We start from the raw sequence: 21,129 nt of genomic DNA, 5'->3' as shown, positions 1-21,129 counted from the left end.
AGGCTACCCTCCACTGACCCAGCTGTAAATGGGTACCAGGTTATTTGTGCTGACTGGAGTCAAAGGCAGATACGATGCTACATAACTCCGTACTATGCCATTCACTATGGAAACCAGCGTGCCTTAACCATGCTAAGTCGCCTAGGCTCTAAAGGACCTTTGGCCTCCACAAATTAAGTATGACTGACTGATTATTTTGGACATATAGGAATATAACATATAGGAGAGGCAAAATTTGCAGAGGGGTCCCAATGTTTGTGCTCCAGTGAAAACACTGGATGTGAGTGCACAAACTGGACTTGTGTTGGATGAGCTGGGCAGTGCCTGGATAGAATTTGAGCATGGAAATCTGCAGTTTCACAGGAGTAAAAAAAAAAACTGAGCATGTCAAATGTGTATGTAACAACAGAAGTGCAACCTCTGAGGGTGTTATTGGAAGTGGGACCATAAACTTCACTCCTTGTTTTTGCAAAGGAAGAACAATCATAGGGGGCTGGTGGCCCACGGAGGTACCCTAAGCTCCAGGAAAAAGATGGTATGTGGAAGCTGCTAGGTAAGTAACAAAAAGAAAGTTTAGAGTGAGTGCTCACAGGAGTGCAGGAGCCAAGTCTTTTCTCAAGCGCGGCTGCAGTGTGACTGAAATGGAAAATTACCAGACCCGTTTCTTGGAAAGACAGATTTTTTATTTGCAGCGGTTCACAAATATTTCCCCGGGAGCATGGTAGCAGCGTGGTAAAAATGGGCAGCGGGGAGAGGAGGGAGTTGGGCCACCTTTGTAAACAGCCCTTCTTTATTACGCTATTGTTACCTAACTTGGAAACAGCCCTGCAAGTTGTTTACAGCAGCTAGTGCTATCCGTTCCCACTCTTTTTTTTTTTCCCCCAGTGTAGCATCTTCCCTCCTCTGGCTTCTGCTGGGGTCTGAGAGTATCTGATAAATTTTTGCTCCCTGGTGGTAGTGAGGTGCAAGTTGATTAAATATACTGCTTACTATGTACATTTCACTTCCTTGTGTCTTAAATTTTTTGGTTAGCCACAGTAGCATCTGAAAAAATGCTGAAGTTTGACAGTTGCGAGTTACTGCTGTGTATGTGCTGTAAACTATGCCACTCCTCAGCCTTCTCTCTTCGCCTCTCCTCACCTCCCCAGCCAGCCGATGCCAGATGATTTATAAAATGGCTTAACATTCTTGAGTGAGTTCACACTATCACCTCCAGGCACTGCACTAAGGAATCTCAGAAATGGAGAGGAAACATAGGTCTGATAGCTGGTGTGTTTCTCTGGCGGAGCGAAAACACCTGATTAAATTGAAAGAGAGAAAAGTTTCCTACCGTGACTCATTAGGATAAATCTTTAGTCAGTGTTGCACTTTTTAGTAAACAAGAAATGTCTGTGGCTGTAATTTTTCTTATGCAGCACCACGGTAGTCCACTGTCATGGGGTTCAATTAACGTCTTCATTTTGAAGCATGAGTCTCACTATTTCTCCATCAGTATTCTCTCCCCCCACATGCTTTTGCATGCAAACAGGGAGATTTTCTGCCGGACACATTGGTGTAAGGAGCCGGCAAAATACTCTAGTCACTGACGAAAAGCATTAGAAAAAAGACAGCGCAGGGGATCAAAGATGGTTTTCCCCTCCGTATTTCTTTCCTTTGCAACCAGCAAGGGCAGCATTACTTAGCTGCTCCATTGTCTCCCACTAGCCTTACTTGGACTCTGACCTTGCAGCTCCCCCGCCGTCTGGTTGCCCATCCCACCCTGCCATTACCCCAGCTTGGCGGCTCCCTCTGCCTGCCTTCCTGGGGGAGGAGGAAGCAGAGTGAGAAATCACGCTCATGGTGCAGCATCTCATTAGATCAGCTGGGACTCTGGCTGACAGCGTTCTGCCCATCACATGGTCAGCTGGATGATGGTAGAGCCAAGCACCTACCGGGCAGAAAAGATAGGATCTGAGAAAACCATCCGACTATCTAAAAATTGATGAGAATGGGTTAGAAGTATGGCCAGTTCCTGTTTGTAGATGTTCCTTTGCAGAGACCTCCTGCTCCTGCAGCGTAAACTTTGTGGGTGGGCATTGGCACCATCCTTCCAATTACCGCTAGCCAAATTCATGGGTGGCATTTCTCTCCTGAAGTCAATATGAGAGAGGGGCTATTAGTTTGAATAGTTCATAACAACGATTTTATCTACAGCGCATCTAAACCATTAGTACGGGTTCCTGGCATTTCTCATCTTTTATTTCTTTTGCTTAAGCATACTGGCATGCAAGAATTCTTGCTCCATAAGAAATTAAGATACGCTGCTGCTTCTCCATCTAAAATCCACACCCCTTACCAGTGTCTACAAGAGGGTGTTCACTAGCAAGTCAGAGTTGCACTGCCGAATACTTTACACTTCAGTGTCACTGGTGAAATCTCAGTGCAAATAGAGCCTGAACTGTTTCAAACAAGAAACTTGCTTTCATGAAGGGCCAGACTTTCTGGATGAAAAAAGTGTGGGAGAGCCAGTGAATGGGTTTGACATGGTGTGAGCTGGAGGAAGGGATGATTTTGCTGTGGCCATTCGATGGACTGGAGGGAAATGAAGTAGCTATGCTTTTGAGGCTGAAGGGGGCCCTGCCAAACTCAGAAGCATATTACCTATTGAGCCACTCGTTCAGACCGCAGCATTGGTGAACAGTGGCACAGGAAGGCACCTGGAACATCTGCACAAAGGGACTTCTGAGATTGGCAAGGGAGTTCACTCCAGCAAATGAGCGCTAGCCAGTAATAAGACCTGGGATGTGTGTTAGAGAATTGGTTCATCCATCCCAAAATCAACAAGGCAGAAAAAATCAGGAAACTACAATCTCTGGAAGCGACAAAAAGAAGTGCTCCTTTGTGTGACTGGCAAAGATGTATTTCCCTCTTCTCTGAGATTGCAGCTCCCCTTATCTGGTCTCATGAAAAAGACGAGGAAGAATGAGGTTACTTGGTCACCTGTTTCCAACCAAACTGCTAAGGATGTAAGGCGTACCTGTGTGCAGGCCTGCTGTTAAGGAGTCCAGACTCTCCTTGCCTGTCATGTTGGTGACTGATGCATCTGAAGTGGGACCAAGAGCAGTCCTTTGTAGGAGGCAGAAATATAGTACAATCTGTGCTCTATATAAATGTAAGTTGTTATTATTACCATTATTATGTCAGCTGTAAACTGTTCCCACGAGAACAGAGATACAGCGTCATTGAGAAAGAATGCCTTACTCTGAAACGGGCAGTAGAAACATTGCGGCATTATCTTTTGGTTAATGAATTCACCTTGGTGACAGATCATTATCCCCTCCTGTGACTGAACCGGATGAAGGACGGGGACACAAGGGTAACCAGGCTGTACTAGGGTTTTACTGCCTCTTAAATAGCAAACAAAGCACCAGGCAGGTATAAACAGAAGAAAAAAAGATCAGCTCTCGAGGATTGAAACTGGTGGCAAGATACATAAGAAAAATTTTCTTGCAAGTCGGGGTGCAGGTTAACTGGTAATCGAGAACGCTGCCTTCATAGTTTCATAGTTGGTCGGGTCAGAAAGGACCTGAGCAGATCATCAAGTCTGAGCCCCTGCCATGAGTACTGGGGTCAAATGACCCCAGCAAGGTGATTGTCTAGCCTTGAAATCTCCCCTGCCAGGGCAGGCTGTCTGCCACTCACCTCCTTGCATTAGAGAGTGATCTGTGCTGCAAGGAAAATGATGGACCTGCTGGACATTGTGATCTGGGTGAACGTCTTGTTCGAGAGAGCAAGGAGTGCAGCTGGTCTGCCCTGTTCTGTCCCTTTCTATTTTTCCTTTTTCTTCTGCAGGAGGAGCCCCTGATCCGAGACAATTTTCCTTCCAAGAAAAAGAACCATTTATATACTTTTACTTTGTGGAGGAATGTTTGTCTAGGGGTGGGTGAGCTGGCCTCGATACAATAAGGGCTTGCTCCCTTCCTTCTCCGGTGAAACGTCACTCAAAACTCTCAACTGCACCCAAACTAAGCAATTATTGCAAATGAAAAAAAATCAGTAACGTGTTTTATCTTCATTCTTTATGGTGTCTGGGGACCAAAATATGACGAGAGAGCCCATTCTCACAAGTTTTCTTGGCTAATTTTTCAGACAGAAGAGGTTCAGCTATTCCAGTGAAGTTGAGATAAGAATCTGAAATGCTAGGATCTCATCCATAGCAAATTGAACTCTAAACCTTAAAAGTTCATCCATCGTCATTTTTCCCTCTATCTCTGGGTTGCAGTAATTCGGGCATAGAAGGACCAGAAAAGAAGTGAATATTTTGGGATTATCAACCTCTATTGAGAAATTACGTTTTTACCTCAATGAGTTTGATGTAAAAGTCCCTGTGAGTGTTTTCATAAATCTGTAGGTCTATTTCTCTTTCGCCCCTTTCTCTTTCTCTGCCTCTGAGGAAGGGTACTTTGTGGCCAGAAACTTGTCTAAAATCTCTTAACTATGCAATTGGTCCAGTAAAAGCTCTCACCCTCCAAAATATGTGTCTCTATCATCTATATCACCATAGTTTTGCGTTCCCTATAAAACCAGTTGCCACAAAAGTCTCTGGTGGACTTAATGGAGTCTGTTGTACATTTTCCTTTTCAAAGTCAAAACACTGCATGGGGCTGGGATTTGGGTGTTTACTCTAAATAGTTCAGTCCTCTTTTTTTTGGTATGAAACTCAGATATAGAAAGGGCTGCCAGTTCTAGGAGCATCGTTCTCATGGTGGAAAATCTTTATTTTCCTTCTGTTCCAAGGAAAATGGATGGATAAGCTCAATGGTGTAACAAGTCTGCTAAAGTACAGTCTATTGTACTTTTGGAGACCTAAAAGTTCCTGGATTATACAGAACAGTTCTTACAAACATAAAAACTATAACAGTAACATTTGCCTTTGGAAAGGCAACTCTAAAGATTGCAATGGAGATCAGAGTATGTAAATCCCACAATATGTTTTATATAGGTTTTATTATCACTGAATGTTTTGACATGTGTTGCATAGCGCTAAGCATATTGTCAGCACATAAAAAATAAATAGCAATTTTGAATGAAGCGGAAAAGCCTTTTTAAGGGAGAGTGGAGCTGGCGGATCTTGTGACCTGTTGTCCATTCTGTCCTATCACTGTCACATCACGCGGGCATTTCTTTTCTTGTGTGTTGGTATGGAGTGAGAGAAATACAGGGTGTGGAGGAGGCTATGCAATGTTTTGTCAAGACACAAGGATCAGTCTTACCAAGCAAACTGGAAACAGAAGCAGCTCCCTGCCCTGGCTTGACCTGTAGTATGCTGACTTCTCATTTACATTGTGCTTGCCTGTTGAAATTCTGCCACATACTGTAAATAAATGGGTTATTCATATAGATTAAACTGATGTTTCCTTCAGCGTAACTTCTAAAAACCCTAGGGCTTACTTTCACAGACTCCTACTTTTTTCTGATCCCAGTGCTCCAAAGTCCCTTAATCCAGCTCCAGCCCTTATCAATATAACTCTGTGCAGCATTGTTTACTAAACATAGCGCTGGGGGTTAAAGTTCATTTTGACCGGTCAGCAGTATAACACTGAGTGTTTGTATTGGTCCTAAAATAATGATAGTATCACTGGTTTACTTGTATAATTTCCTAGCAACATAATGTTTAAGATATTTAGACATGAGATTTATTTAAACACCAGACTTTTTTTTTAAAAAGAACCTACACATTTTTCATGGCAGCTGTGCAGGTCTGTCCCATGGGGTGAAATCCCGAGCTTCGCTCAGCGGGGCCGGGATTTCAGGTATGATGTCTTTTCATCCCATGGGCTCTTCCCCAGAAGTTGGGGAACCTGATATTTCATTTAGTCAATCAACATGATTTTTTTTTTTATTGGGGGGCGGGGGTTGATAACTACAAAATGTTCCTGCCCATCGTATCATTGTATGAGAATTTGTTCTGTTTACCATAGTGGAGGCAAATGCTGAATATGAGGCATAGTGCTTGAGTTAAGAGAAAAGGCAGATGAGTGTAGACGCTATCAAATCTGTCTTGTTGCTCAAAATGACTGTTATTGATACTTGTTTCATGATAAACTTCCTCAGAATACTACGTAACTGGAAAAAAACATTCTCCACTCTGAGAAATCTGCAGGTGCCACATTTGAGTCAGAAGCCTGAGATAGCGGCGCTAGCATGCGTTTATAAAAATCCCCACTGCTGTTTTGCCTTTTGCATGAGTATTTCACAAACCTACAACTTGTCACCAAAACATGTCCCATTTTTGTTTGCTTTATAGTTGTATTGAGTTGGGAAAATCTTCCCTCCTGATGACGGTGACAGTAAAAGATAGAATCTAGAACAATCGCAAAACTTGCCTCCTACCCAATTAATTTCTCGTATCGTAAACTGGAGTATCAGCAGGGAACAAGCTAACCATGACAGATTAACATAGACCCGTGTAGAAGCTCAAACACCTATCTATGGTACAGATCAATGATTTGCTAATTAATGGGGTTGCCGGGTGGGTCCGAATGAGTCTTCACCCTTTTCCCTCTGCACTGCATTTCAGCATTCACCAGTAGCAAGCACTTTTTACTGCGTCTGAAATATCAACTAGATTTCAAATAAGATTTTGTACTTATAATGGACTTTTTTAGCCTCCTGCTGATGGGCCTTATTGCTGAAAAAGAGACACGACTTGTGACATAGATAGAAGCCCCATGCCACTTTCCATGCTGCTTTAATGCTGCTTTGACACCCAGAAAAAGAACTCTACCATTTAAATTCCTACCCCTGTTTCTCCTGAATATTAAAATTCTTTTCCTGAGTGTCATACCAGTATTAAAGCAGAATGAAAATGGGTTTAACAATCGCTGGCATGGGGCTTCTGTACAGCATGTGTGTCACAAATCATGTCACTTTTCAGCAATAGGGCTGCTGCCAGCAGGAGGCTCAGAAATGCTCATGTTAATCAAAAATTTTAATTTCAAATCAAATTGACAGTTTACACATGGTGAGAAATGCTTCTCACCATGTGATATTTCAGTATGCTACACTGGGCAAAATGGGTGCAGTTTTCTGTTAAGAATTTTGACTGCAGTATCTGCAAATTTATGGGTTTCAGTGTATTGGGTATGGTGAGTAGTTGATCTAAGGGAGCCCCTTGGAGAATAGGAAACAGAAGGGGTTTCATGCAGCCTGGCACTGGTGAGCTGCTGTTGGCACACGATGCTGGAGAAATGACAGGTATTCAATAAACATCACTATGGTTAGAGGCAGATTTAAAGGAGGGTGGGGCTGCAGTGGTTTAAACAAATGCACTTATTTCAGTTTTTGATTAGTTTAATTTGTAAATATTTTAAACCAATTTTAACTAACTTTATTTTCATGACCGTCTTGTATACATAATGCCTTTGACATATCTTCCAATAATATTTATGCAATCAGTATGATAGACCAAATTCTAATTTACACCAAAGTAAAACTGGAATAATTCCATTCAAATTCCATAATGTTCATCCAAGTTAACATCAGCATAAGCTAGGATTTGGCTGTATACAGTTCTTAAGGTCTGCATTCCCAGAACCATATTGCCTGCCAGTATTTACATCTATGAATACTTTCACTAGTGTCACTAGGACTGGGTATGGGCCCAATTCTGCATCTGTGGAAATCAGTGACAAAATTGCCATTCACTTTTTAGTAGAAGCAAGATCAGGCTTATGGTAAGGAAGGAATATCAGACATAAGAAAGAGCATTTAGAATCTGACTCAAGCATGTTTCTCATGGAATCTATTGCTTTCAAACTCTGTGAAAATATAAATCTTACATCAAAAATTGAAAAATTGGCATGAAAGAGTTTTTAGAGTCAGAGACATTTATCCTTTTTAAGGGGATCTGCTGGCTTTGGAGGGGCTTACAGGTTAAATTTCCCTTGCTATGTTTCATCCCATTGGCACTTTAGTTTGAGAGCCGTATAAAGTAAGCCGACTGGAGTGGGCAGCAGGTATTCTCTGCTTTTCCCTTCTCCAGCACACACATTTACCACTTTACCCATGCAAAGCCTACCGAGTCATCCAGAGCATCATATGCCACCTGCTACATTAGGAGAGCAATATCTGCCCAGGATTACCTGCCAGTCCCTTTGTGTTGACTCGGTCACTGAGCCATTCTCAGAAGTATAAAGCTGAATTTGTAATATCACTGCAGAGAGAGAGGAGATCACAGTTGTTGCTGTTGTAACCAACACAGATAAGGAAAGGAAGATAAATGGCTGCTTCATATTCTTATTTCACTGGGGGAGGATTTTCTTTTATTACTCTTCCTATTGTCAGATGCCATAAATATTCCAGCATGATTACCCTGATATACATTTCATCTCATTTACTTTGAAAGGGTTTTGAGGAGCATATTATCGTATAAGCTGCCAAATGAATATGGCCATTTATAATGACTTTTTTTTTTTTAACATTTCCTTTTTGGACTGAAGACCTGAAACAAAAATATGCTAATTTAAGACATCTGTTGTTTTCCAAGAAGTGGGGCCCCGGATAGTATTAAATGTTATTTTGTTTTTTTGAAATTGTCATTTTTTTCTTAAAAGTTTTTAAGCCTTATAGCAAAAATATATATATATATTTAACTCTGTTTTAAGATTTGACTCTTAAATAGGTAAAAAGAAGGTAACTCGAGACAGGCACCAAGTTTTCTGTTCCCTGCAATGGGTGCCTTCTGCAATGAGTGCCTTATCAATGACTGGAGCTCCTAGGCTCCACAGCAGTAAAATCATTAATAATATTAAGGGGCTAAGCACCATGAATTCTGCTGTATGTCTTGTTAGATGTGAAACCAAGTGCAGCTCCTGAGAGCCAGAGGTTTCCCAGCACCTTGCAGGCTTAGGTCCTTTTGCAGGAAGCCAGTGTGATATCAAGATGCTATCTGTTTGCTGCAGATTTTAATACTCAGGCTATAAAACTCTACGTGACATATACTGATTTAATGTAGGTGCCTCTATACCCCTCAGGATACCAAGAGCATGAAAGGCAGTGTGTAGTACAGAATGCTTAAATATGACTTAACTTAAATTCTGACTCTGGATAGCTCCTTACATCATGGCTAATGCAAATGTACAGAAAGCCCCTGGTAGAAGCGCTCTAATTTGTCTTGCTTTACTTAAAGTGCTATAAGTTAGAGCGCAAACCAACCAAACAGACGTTCGCTGTTTACTGGGGGGGACTTATGGCCTGTCTGCAATGGCCTCTGGGAGCAGTCCTGCACACCTTTCGGGAAGCTGCCAGAGCAGCCCCTCTCCCCAACCACCCCCCTCCCCCAACTTGCTGGCTGGAGTCTTGGGAGGGGGCTGGCCCTGCACCGGGGGGGGAGCTCCCTTCTTCCCCCCAGCCTCTTAACAGCTGCAGGGTATGCAGCCTGGCGGAGACTGCTGCAGAGACAGGGACACAGACCTCACAGCCCTGTCCCAGCAGGCTCCCCTTCCCTCCCTCCACCCAAGCAGCAGTGCACTACAGCCCAGCCAGGGCAGCTGCCATGAGAAAGACCTAGGACTCCATCCTCCCAGCTCCCTCCCACGCCGTTGGACTGCGGTGCAGGGCTAGGGTGAATGCGGGAACAGAAACCCCCTTCCCCCCGTCCCCACCAGGCTGCACACAGGGCTGAGATCAGAGGCTGTCACTTGACAGCCGAGGCGGTGCGGCCAGCCTGGCACTCGGGGAGAACAAACTGCCCAGACGACACTGTCTGGGCTGGTGCTGATTGTGCTCTAAGTTAACCTTCAATGGGATCTGGCACAGATGTTCGATAAAGCGCTCTAAAAGAAAGCGCTTTAGGTTAGTACACATCCAGCCAGGGTTAGCTTAGAGTGAGTTCCACCATTTTTAAAGTGCTTTATGTGCCACGACCATTTGTTCTGTTATGGCTGTAAAGTGCTTTTTGCATGGTCACAGCACATTAAATGTAACCTCTGTACTTGGTCCGTGTGTATAGCCTGGTAGCTACCTTAGGCACCGATGTCATGAGAGTCCTTCCTCTGGTTTCAATGGGAGTTTGAGCTTGTGGTCCCAGGAGACGAGTTTTATGTAAAGAATAAGGTGTGTTCAGGTTGAGTACAGGAATGAGAATTAGGCCCATAAAAACTCAGTATCTTGCAAGCACAACGTTCTGTACAGTTAGAAAGGGGTTTTGGTTTAAAAAAAAATGTAAAACAAATTTTCAGTGACTTTGCCTTGTGTGAAGGGTTAACAAAACTTTCATTATCACAGTCTATTAAGCTAGGACCAGGAAACAATTTCTAATCAACACTCTGATCTGGGCAGGGATTGTGCAGTCTTTTGTATTAGGCCTCAGATCTGTGTTCTCTATTCTCACATGCTCACTTCCAGCTGTTGTCATTGAAATCCCACATAATCTCTCAGGGTCAAAGGGCAGTCATCCATGACTGCTGCTGTTAAAAGGTTATGCTGATTTCTGTTGTCAAATATTGGCCCTTTTCTCTTTCAATCACTCCCATTCTACTTTTTTCAACAAGAAAGATCCAGCCTAGAATTGTATTACATGACTTTAAAGTCTTAAAAGTGTTTCTCTATTGTACTAACACGACATGCCCTGGACAGTCTAATTCATTCTCTTATATTCCACAAAGAATGTTCTGGCGCTTCTTAAAACTTCTGCGCTCAAGCCAAGCAGCTTCAAAGAGCACTGGCATATGTGGCTTATGGCCTAGCATTTATTGGAAGGAAATGTCTCATTTGACTGTATAGTAAAATATCTATGGTGAACTATTGCTATCAACACTAAAATTAAACTAACAACCTGAAATTAACAACCTAAAATTCCTTCTAAAATTAAATGAGAAGTAATTGTAGTCCAAGCAGAGGCGGGGAGGGCTACTCCATGGAAAAAAGGATTTGGGGGGGTGGGTGGTGCTTTGGTGTCAGAATCAAACTCAAAGCTAATGTCTAATTTAATATCTTTCCTTTTACTTTTTTAATGTCACCTACTGTAAAAGTTTAATTTAGTGCATCTCTCAAAGCCGTACAATGTATAGGTTCATCACACAGATTTTATGTGAAAGGAAAATTAAATGGAATCAGAGGTCAGCATTGGCCTGCAGCATTGGGTTGCAGGCAAAATCCGCCAACGGGGTTGAAAGAATTGGATCACTGTCACCATTATTCTTGGATAAACTACATCTCCTTATGCAGTGGTCCATCTTGGTTATACAGGTCAGTCATTCGGACAGTTGGAGAAGGCATGATGGGAGATGTAGTCTTGACACCAGGCACATCCATTGAAACCAGAGAGTATCTGGACTCTCCCTTCGTTAATGTAAATTGAGTTGCAGTGTGACAGATTGCCAGTGCTGTATTCATCAATTCTGGTCGATCTGTCACTTTCAGAACAGTTGTCAATATCTAGTGCAGTCCGGGGCTGGTCCACCTCTAGCGTTTTTGTGATCCTGATTGCTGCTGTCTTCTAAACTAAATACATAGTCTCAACTTCTAACCAAAAAGAGCGTAACGCCTTTTATTGTGATGCATAAATATTACATCCATCCCTTTCTTTCCACTAGTTTGGGAATAGGATGTGACTGGGATTAAGACAAAGTTCTGCCCCTCCCCATAAACCTACCACAACACAGGTAGATACAAGTCCATTATCTGGGCATTTCAGGAGATTGGCGAGTTCTTGGTCACTTCCCGTCTGTCAGAGTGTATACATGATGGGTGATACAGACATGTATTTTCTAATCAATATTGGTTAGTGGCTCAACATTGTTTGTGGAACAGAGGATTATCTAGGTAGAGGATAAAACCAAGTTGTACTTTGTATGGAGAGAGCTTTTCTTTTTAATCAGGCATTTGGTTAAGATAATAGGCTTGAGACCCTAATTGATTATTACTATTTTAAGCTTTTAAGATGGCTCTGTACACTGAGTTGCTTGACATGAGAAGGGCTTTAGAAATGGTTTCAGTGCTAGTATTGGAACCTGTCTTTTAATTTCAAAATGCTGAAAGTGAATCAAAGCCTCCCAAAAAGCTGTTCCTTAAAGCTTAATGTACTGTCAGTCAGACTGTGTAGTACAAGTGAAAAAGCAGGATTTGGACTTTTTTCATCTTCAAAGGATTAACTATTTTCTTTCATATTTTGTTCAAATTACAGGGAGTCTACTTTATCTGTTTATAAAGAAGTTCATACACTTAAAGGACTCTAAATCTATTTTATAATAAAAATAATATATAAACAAAACATAACAATTATAACACCTTATATTTTATTATAATGGAAGCATCTCTGATATGTGATTAAGGAACAATAATCTGATTACTTAAATTTTGATTATACACAGAATTTCCATTTAAAATGAATTGCATCAGTCAAACAAAAGTACAAGGGCTTGATCTGTAGACTCCCTGTACCTGAAATTACCTTCTTGGACACTAATTAGGAATAAAGACATGACTCTCCATGTAAGCTAGATGTTAGGAGGCAGTTTAGTTGCCTTTGTATACATTTACTCAGTCAAATATGAATGCTGCAAAACAAATGGAATGAGACTTTAAGGCCTATTTTCAGTCTCATTTTCATTAATGTATATCAGGAAAAACTTTATTAAGGACAGTGAGAAAAGACTTAAATAAAACTGGTATGAGACCAGAGTCAGGGTCCATATTCTTAGACTTTTTTTCTGCTCTATCATTGGGGTGATATTGGATGCAAAATGAAAGAAATGCAAATTGCATGTTAATTTTTTTACAGAATTACAGCTGCCACTGTATGCAGAGATGTTTTACTGTGTCATTTATATTATTATGTGATATTATATGTGTAAGAGTGAGATTGGTGTCCGTATATTACTCACCAATAAGTATTATTACTTAACTTTTCCAACTTACATTTCCGATTTTCCTGTTAACTCCAGAAAATAAGATATTGTCTCCATAGACATTTCTTATGAGAGCTACAGAAAGCCTGAGCTTGTTCTTTTAGTGCCCTGATCCTGTGGAAAGATGCATGTTGATTTTGGTCAGAAATTAATTTGATGACTTACGTATGTGCTTAAACTTAAGCACATGCTCAGTTGCTTTGTACAATCGTCCATGTAAGGCTAGGCATAGGACTTCAGTGACTGAGTGCTATTAGTTTTGTAAAAAGTTAATAAGGATCCTCAAATCCTCAATCCAAACACCTGCTTTTCTAACAGAATGTGATGGTGGTACAAAACCACAGAGATAGCTAGACCATATACAGTCATTTCAACTTCCTATCTATGGGGTATTTAACAAAAGTATCATTTTGCACATATTTCAATAAAGTGCTTCATGAAAAGTAAATCTTGCAAGCTTTCAAGATGTTTAATCATCTTTCAATTAAGTATCTTTTAATGCTAACATCTGCATTTGTAATTGCTTAACTTTACCTTTTTTTCCCTCTTCATTCACTGTTAAGTGGAACAGCCAGATTGAAACAGTTCCTGTGAAAGACATTTTTTTTTCTATTTTGGCTTTTGTTAGCAGGCACAAAAAAATTAACTTTTATAGCTTCTGCTGTTAATTATGCTATTTTCTGGCAATTCCTCTTTTAGCTGATTGGTGGTTTTGCTTCTTTTTTGCCTTTTCCTTGTTGCACTATTTATCTCTATTTCAAAAACAGGTTCAGCAAAAGCTAGAAATCTGAGCCCAGATTTTACTGTCTGAACCACATGGATGGACACTTTCACCTGCATGAAGCTTTATTGAACACACTGAGGCTCCATTTCCACATGTCTATAGATCCCATTTCAGGACTGGGATCCTTGTTAAGAGAACAACAGTTCATGTGCATAAAGATACAATAGAGATGACTATTGGTTGGATTAGGTCTAATTTCCTTGCCATTTATGAATCCTGTAATACATTGTACATTTGTTTAATTCAGCTTCTGTTCAAGAAATGTATATTTTCTCTAATTAAAATCTAGTCTGTGAATTATAGTTTAATGACAGCACTTTGGTTATGTCCAGCAGCAAAATTAAATTTAGCAAATGATCATAGCAAGCGCTTGCTCAATGGAGCTGGTAAAAACTCTCAGGGATAATGGGATATATCCTCTGGTCACTGTCATATGCTAAAGTCCATGCTGCTGCATCTTTGCTGCTATTATTGTGAGTCCTAGATAAATTAACCTAGAACAGGCATTCCTGTCTCTGCAATGGTCACACCTTTATTTTGGAGTGTAAACATATTATTTGAGAATCAGCGTACATTTTTTTTTTTACCTAAACTGAAATTTTCTTGCAGTTTATTTCAATACAAACTCCTACTTATAGCCCACCCAGAAACATGGGTACCCCCAAACACCATAAACACAACCAATATGTAATAGAGGTTAGCATATTGCTAAACCTACAGTCGAAGATGCTCAGATGTTGTGGTGGTCAGTGCAGAAAAAGTACTAGAATAGAATAGAATAGAATAGAATAGAATGCTTGAAGCTAAAAAGTACTAAGCATTCTGGCTTTGCTCCAGCAAAACACTTAAGCATATGCTTAATTTTAGGCACATGAGTGGTCCCAGCGCAGATCTCAGAGAATTATCTTTAATTCACAGATCATTTAATCCAATAGGCAAGTCTGCTGTAACGTATGTACATTCTCGTATTAAAAACACTTGGGAACTTGTTAGTGAACAAATGTAATGCATGTGGCTAATAACCCATTTTTAAAAAGCAAGAGGATGTGGTCATCATCGTTATCATTAAAAAATGGAAAATGAATCGGAGGCCTATCAGTGGCAATTTTTTGACAGTGAGATTTTAGTTGAGAAAACGCAAAAAAAAAAAAAAATGCCTTAAATTATACTTCCATATTTTTTTCATTTGAAATATTCAAAGACGATTTTACCTCACCCCCAAATATAATAAAATTTCATTTGTAGATTGAGGGACTTAAGTTAAAGTGCACATCAAGCACATTTTTATGGTTCACTTGTAAACCAGTGGATCATAACAATTTTGTTTATATACATGTTTGCATATCTAACCCAGGCACAAACACAACGAAGCCCCCACAATAAATTGTAAAACTCATCTGTATGGAAAATAGAAATTTCTCAAGGTTTGGTTTGATTTCCTGGAGCTAAGAAGCTTCAAACCCCTCACAGTCTTTATCTCCAGGAGAAAGGCACACTCGTCGACCTTGCCTTCTCTAAATAAACGTGTGACAGGTATATTTAAAACAAATCCAAAACCAAGACACTCTACTGCATATATTTCTCTCCATTGAGAGATGCAGCACTGGATGGCATTCAAATACAGTGATGAGCACTGCATCAGCCCTGCATAGAACCTATGTAGAATAGAGTAGGGCGAATATAATGAGATCACACTGAATCTGACAGACAATTAACGATGGTGGAGCAGATGGTGCCCCTATAAAACATTCCATAATATATCTGTGCGTGCATTAGAATCAGTGACTCTAAGTAGGACAACCTTAAAAGGTATGCCACTTATCCTGTGGATAAGTACAACTTTACAGTTCTTTTAATAATCCCTTTATCCTGAGGTTTCGCCTTTGACCCTGGTTTCAAAAGCAGGAGGTCATTCTGGCCTAGTACCTACAGCCCTCTAATTGAAGTCTGGCGATATCCTGGAAGAACTGTAATATCCAGCTATGTACACTTACACTTGGGTTGCAGTTTGAAAGCTGTTTGTTTTGTAATTGATTATGCCCATGAAATGGAATTAACATTTGGTGATAGACATGTTTTCAGAGAAAAAGGAAAATACTCTTATGTGAAGTGTAATAACATTTTGATATAAAATGTAAAGGCATCCCTTGCACAAATGAAACAGGCAGGGAAACATACGCCCTGTCTCTTAAAGAAATTCCAAAGCTTAAAGTTAATGCTTTTCTTATGTAGAGATTTATTTTGTCTTTTACAAAGCATCTTTTAAACACTAGATTTTTTTTCTTTTTTTTTTTGTCGGAAAGGCGTTCATTTTAGGGGTGGGCTTTTCTTTGGCAGCTGCTTTTTTAAGATTTCCCTAGTGTAATGTCAGAAAATGAAGAGTACATCTTTAAATCTTGTTTTGTTTGAATGAATGGGATAGATAATCCCGATCAGATGTTTCTTTAGAGAATAATGTTTAAAACGATTATAGAACTTAGCTGTCCTGCCTGATTCCTAGGTACAGTATTTTCATTTCAATTGTTAAGTCGTTAGGGGTTATCCAAGGTAACCATTTATTAAAATAGTCTTCTTTTGTTTCAGATTTCCTGTTGATATGCTTTAACATCTAGAAATCTCCCTTCTGATGTTAGTTTTCCTAACCTCAGATACAAACCACAAAACAGCTACATAGTTATATGACTAGTTACTCACCTACATAAACAGTAATTAGTGCTAAGTGTGCAATTATGTGTCACATTTGAAATTAAATGAAACTAAAGGATATGAGAATGGTGTCACTGAACATTTAAAGCTTATCACAAATCTTTCATTCTTTTTGTTTTGTAGGACATTTGGGCTTCCAGGACAGTTTTGTCACATCAGGTGTTTTCAGTGTGACTGAGCTAGTAAGAGTCTCACAAAGTAAGTATCGTCTTGCTGTTGTTCCATGTGTTTACTGTAACTCTTGCTTCTTCCTCTGATTTCCCTCTTTTCCCCGGGCTACACAAACAGTTGTAAAAAAATTCTCTCACACTTCATCGACTCCACGCAGGTATAATTACTCTGCACACTTGTAAATTACGTGGGCAAAGTTAATATTTAAAAAATAAACAATAAGCTCCTGATCCTGCAAACTGATCTTTGTGGCTGGATCTGTAGGCTAGTACGGAGCACCCTTGAAGGTACTGTGGTTCTCTGTGGGTGAAGGGTTTGCCCACATGGATTAGTTTGCAGGCTCGGGAGGTAAGGCATGAATTTTAACTGGACCTATAAAAATAACACCATCTGTGTCCATGAGCTAGGTCTGTTTGTCTGCCACTTTGTACATTCACATGCCTCCGTACATGCATGTGGCTCTTGTTTCAGCACCCATAAATTGATGAACTTGCAAGTAATGTGGAGAGTTACAGCAAAATTGGCCCAAATAATCTGACTGGCCTGGACACATACAGCATTAATTTTGCAAGACCTGTTATTTTCTCAGTTGTATGGAATTCTGCTTTTTAAAAGAATGTGTTTGTTGACCTTTAAAGAATGCTAATGCGTGCAGCATGAATGACACACTGCAGCATGATCATTACCAGCTTGTCAATACTCACTAACAACAGTGAATTAAGAGTACCTGTCACCACCCTGTTCCATTGATCAAAGGTACATTGATTGTATTTTGCTATGACATAATCCAGACAGTCCAAGGAGAGAGCACGGACAGTCTCTCTGAGCTCTCTCTCTCTCTCTTTTATTCCAGCTACACCAGATCTTTAGGTGCTAGGATTCTAAATTTTTCATAACCACTGAAGAACTCTGTTGCAACATTATAGAGCAACCGTTAACCAGCTGTAGTTAACAGTTGGGCTATGTTTCTATTACAAATCTTGGATTATAACTCATCCACTCAAATACACTTAGGGTATTTTAGTTCTCAGCCTAGAAGCCTAAAGTCTTGTTCATTTGCTGACCCTGCAGGTCTAGTTTAAGTCTTCCTAGGAGAGGAAAGAATCCCTATTTTTGAGTTACAGCAATAGGCTTTCAGTAACCACAGGTTTTTCTAATTTTTTTTCTTTCCCTTACAAACACATGCATATTTATAAGGTGCTACTGTGAAAAAGCCTCTGCAAGAATAGGGATAGAGGGTAAGAGATATATAGAGGTAAGCATGGTAGAGCGAGAGAATAGGGCAGCTTGTTATAGGGCAGGAGGCTCCCTTCATTCAGCTTTGCTGTGAGAGGCCTGTTACAAGGATTCGTGGGTGCACAGCTTGTTTGAAAATTAGCTCATTTAGATGACCATATATGGACTTTGACATCGATCTGAAAATCCTGACTAATGTGTATGAGAATATAGGCCAATGGATGTGAGAATAACTCTGTTTGATGTTGCTTTATTTTGGCATGAAGGGACAGGGCTCTCAAAGTCCCAAGGGATTCACCTGTCCTCCCTCAAAGACATCCCACATAGCAGTAATCTTATCTTCTTCTTCGGAGCACTAGACATCACAGCTGCTTCTGGATTCTGTCAATGTTGCTTTATGTGTTTGCAAGATGGGATTGCTAGAATGAAACCAGGATCACTGCACCTGGCTTCCACTCTCCATAGGAAGACCAGCCACTTGAAGCCTGAGAATTTGTCCCTGAGCTCAGGATCCTGTATATTTCGTTCTTATTAATCTTCCATGTCACAGGTTGGGGTCCCCAGGGGTCCACAGGTATGGTGGCTGTGCGACCATTCCAGCTCTGTCCCGAGGGTGTCCTCTTACCTCGCCTGCCATGTCTTGATGGTAAAGTAATAAATTGAGAAGCTACGCACAGGCTCTCTCATGGCCGGAGTCCACTGACCCTCACAGGAACTTGCTGGTTGCTGGACCTCACTCCAGCATTGTGCCACACAGGGCACCTTGAGCCTTATGAGCTAATCACATGGCTCCAACCCTTCCCTTTATCATGCCCCATGCCTCATGGGTGTTACATGCATGTTATTCCCTCTGTTGGGGTCTTGACCTACTTGGCCTCAGCCACTTTAATCTGGCTAGAGCTTCTAGTCTAGTTCCACTATGTTGGACCTGGCTCCAAGGTACTTGCTGAACTTGATCTGTTCTCAGTCTCAACTCAGTCTGGTCCTTTGGCCTCTGTCTGCTGCACCCCACCGTTGACAGACTCTCTGGACTTTGTGTATCTGCACCCATCTTGGGCCAGACCCCCTGGCCCCTGTGTCTGCTGGGCCCCTCTGGCTCCAGACCCCAGTCTTGGGCTTATACATGCTCAAGTCTTTGCCTCCTTCTGGTCAGTTGACCATCTGCAGGTGCCAGCTAATTACATCATTGGCCTGTTGCTCAGGTAACCCACAGCTGTGGGGCACTGCCTGGCCTGCAGAGCCCCCTGGCTAGGCTGCTCCTGTCCTTAATGGAGCAGGCACATCTTAGTTTCCTGCGATATTCCACTACATTTATCATAACAACTAATCTTTTTACAAAGATCCCAGCGTGCAACAAATTTTATAAATTGTCTATCTGAAGATCACAGTGCTTGTCACTGGAATGTGCCTATTTTGGGGTTAGAAAATAACAGCCTTTAAAAAGTTTACACAAACATTATAGGTAGGGACCAATGTAATTCAGGCTTCAGGGGAAAGCCTGAATTTAGCATTTTTCCCCAAAGCTCCAGACAACTTTGATTTGGCCACAAATGGCCTGAAATTATGGGGGAGAGGGAGGCTCGGGAAAAAAAGTAAAAGAAAAAAAAATCCTGACTTGAAGCATGGAGAAGAAAGGCAGCAAAGCCCTGGAAACACTGTGGAAGTCTTACGTGTTTCCAGTGGCAGCCTAGTACAGGCCAAGACCCTACCGGGGCTCAGCCAATCAGGTTGTTTAATTCTGCACTTTGGCAGGGAGTTTAAAAGCCCTGCCCAAGGTGGAGCAGGTACATACCCCATGTCCTAGGGGCTGTGGACCTAGGCATACCAGGTGCCTGCCCCCCACAGCTGGGCATGGGGCACAGGGTACCCCTGATGCAGGGGCTTCCCCCTGCCTGGCATGGCTCTCCAGAGCCCTGCTTCATTTTGCGGTTGGGCGGGAGCTGAGCAGGGCTCAGAAGGCCCATGCTGAGTGGGCAGAAGCCCCTGCAATGGGGACACCCTTTACCCCATGCCCTGCTGTGGGGGCAGGCACCCGGCACGGATCTACTGAGCCCTGCTCTGCCCTGTCACAGTGGACTTTGCCTTAGGGTCAGCAGTCCATAAAAGGTAGGACGCAATAAAAGTTGTTCTTTAATAAAGTTATTCACTATGGCTTCATTAAGAAATCTAAGTGGTGAGCTTTACTTAGAAGTTGCTGTTTGGTAAGTGGTGAGCTTTAGTTTCTTAAAACAGCTGAAGGACAGCCTGTGTGCTGCTGTTCAATGATAATCAGCCCCATGGCGGGCTCCCTCAGCCAGTCAGAGGGAGAGCCCACCCTGAAAATGCCTAAAATTGGCTCCGGTGAGCCTGCAGGGACACTGATTTCTCCCCACCCCCCCAACCTCCAACCAGAGCCTGATTTACAGTGGTCCCTAATTATACAGTAGGGCAGGACACAAAATAGGGTGTATTCCATTTATTTGACTTAACCAAGGACATTTGGGGAGGGACATGGAGACTTTTGCCTTTGCTCAAGCAACAAGTGCTACAGGCTCTTTAATTTTATATCCTATCCTATCTACAACCCTGTAACTCCAGCGTAAATAGTGCCCCAACTGCATACCGGGATATCACTTCAGGACTGACTGAGAGGTAAAGTGTGCCAAGTACTGAATTAGCAACACTACTTCTGGTAGCACCCTGAATTGTCCTTGGAGGTGCTGCAGACATATACTGACCAGCTCTGACTCTGTTTAGTTTATGAGTTTTAGTCTGACAAGCCCACAGCCTGAGATGATATGGCTACATAGTAGGATGTGTTTAGTGTGGATTCTACCCACAAAATCCCATTGAAGTCGGTGTGACTTTGTGCCAACATTCAAGGAATTATTTAGCATAAAGGATCTATGGCTAACTGGCATGAGTTGTGTCTAAACTGACATATAAAGTTGCCTAATTGCTTGTGCTATTGCTGACTTCAGTAATCCTGATATATTAAGTCAATTAAATGACTGTTTTGTTCTCTAAAAAGCCATTGCATCCTCAAAGGCCACCACAACTGCAGTAGCAGCCCAGTTGCTCGTACACAGTGGTAGCACACAAGGACCTTCTTTAGCATGCTGCCTAGCAGCTTTGCGAAAGGTCATCCTCTACAGATGGACACGAGGCTGTAGAAGGACCCAAGGGCATGTACTGGGAAGGAGGTCATGTGATCCCAGCCTTAGTTCCCCACTATGGAAAGTACTGTTCTTTGGATGAATGATGCAAAGGAGCAGTGCAACCTGCATTTCTTACATAGCTCAAAAATGCCTGTTTATGGTAAAGGTAATTTTCTAATATGTTCCAATGCATGGACATTTGCAA

The 21,129-nt window shown here is 41.5% G+C and overlaps 1 protein-coding gene across 6 annotated transcripts in view; it reads left to right on the top strand.

Annotated features, from left to right (window-relative positions):
• Positions 1-21,129, top strand: part of NFIA (nuclear factor I A) — a 359,137-nt gene that overhangs the window by 230,796 nt on the left and 107,212 nt on the right. For all 6 annotated transcript variants that reach the window (XM_019501201.1, XM_019501205.1, XM_019501204.1 and 3 more), the window contains exon 4: positions 16,504-16,578. In XM_019501201.1, coding sequence (XP_019356746.1) covers positions 16,504-16,578 — 75 coding nt within the window. The remainder of the gene's footprint in view (positions 1-16,503; positions 16,579-21,129) is intronic.

The sequence above is a fragment of the Gavialis gangeticus genome, unplaced genomic scaffold, assembly GCF_001723915.1.
Source record: "Gavialis gangeticus isolate Ggan-Ray unplaced genomic scaffold, GavGan_comp1, whole genome shotgun sequence".
Lineage (NCBI taxonomy): Eukaryota > Metazoa > Chordata > Crocodylia > Gavialidae > Gavialis > Gavialis gangeticus.
The sequence above is the reverse complement of the archived record's forward strand: the minus strand, read 5'-3'. Positions and strand labels throughout refer to the sequence as shown.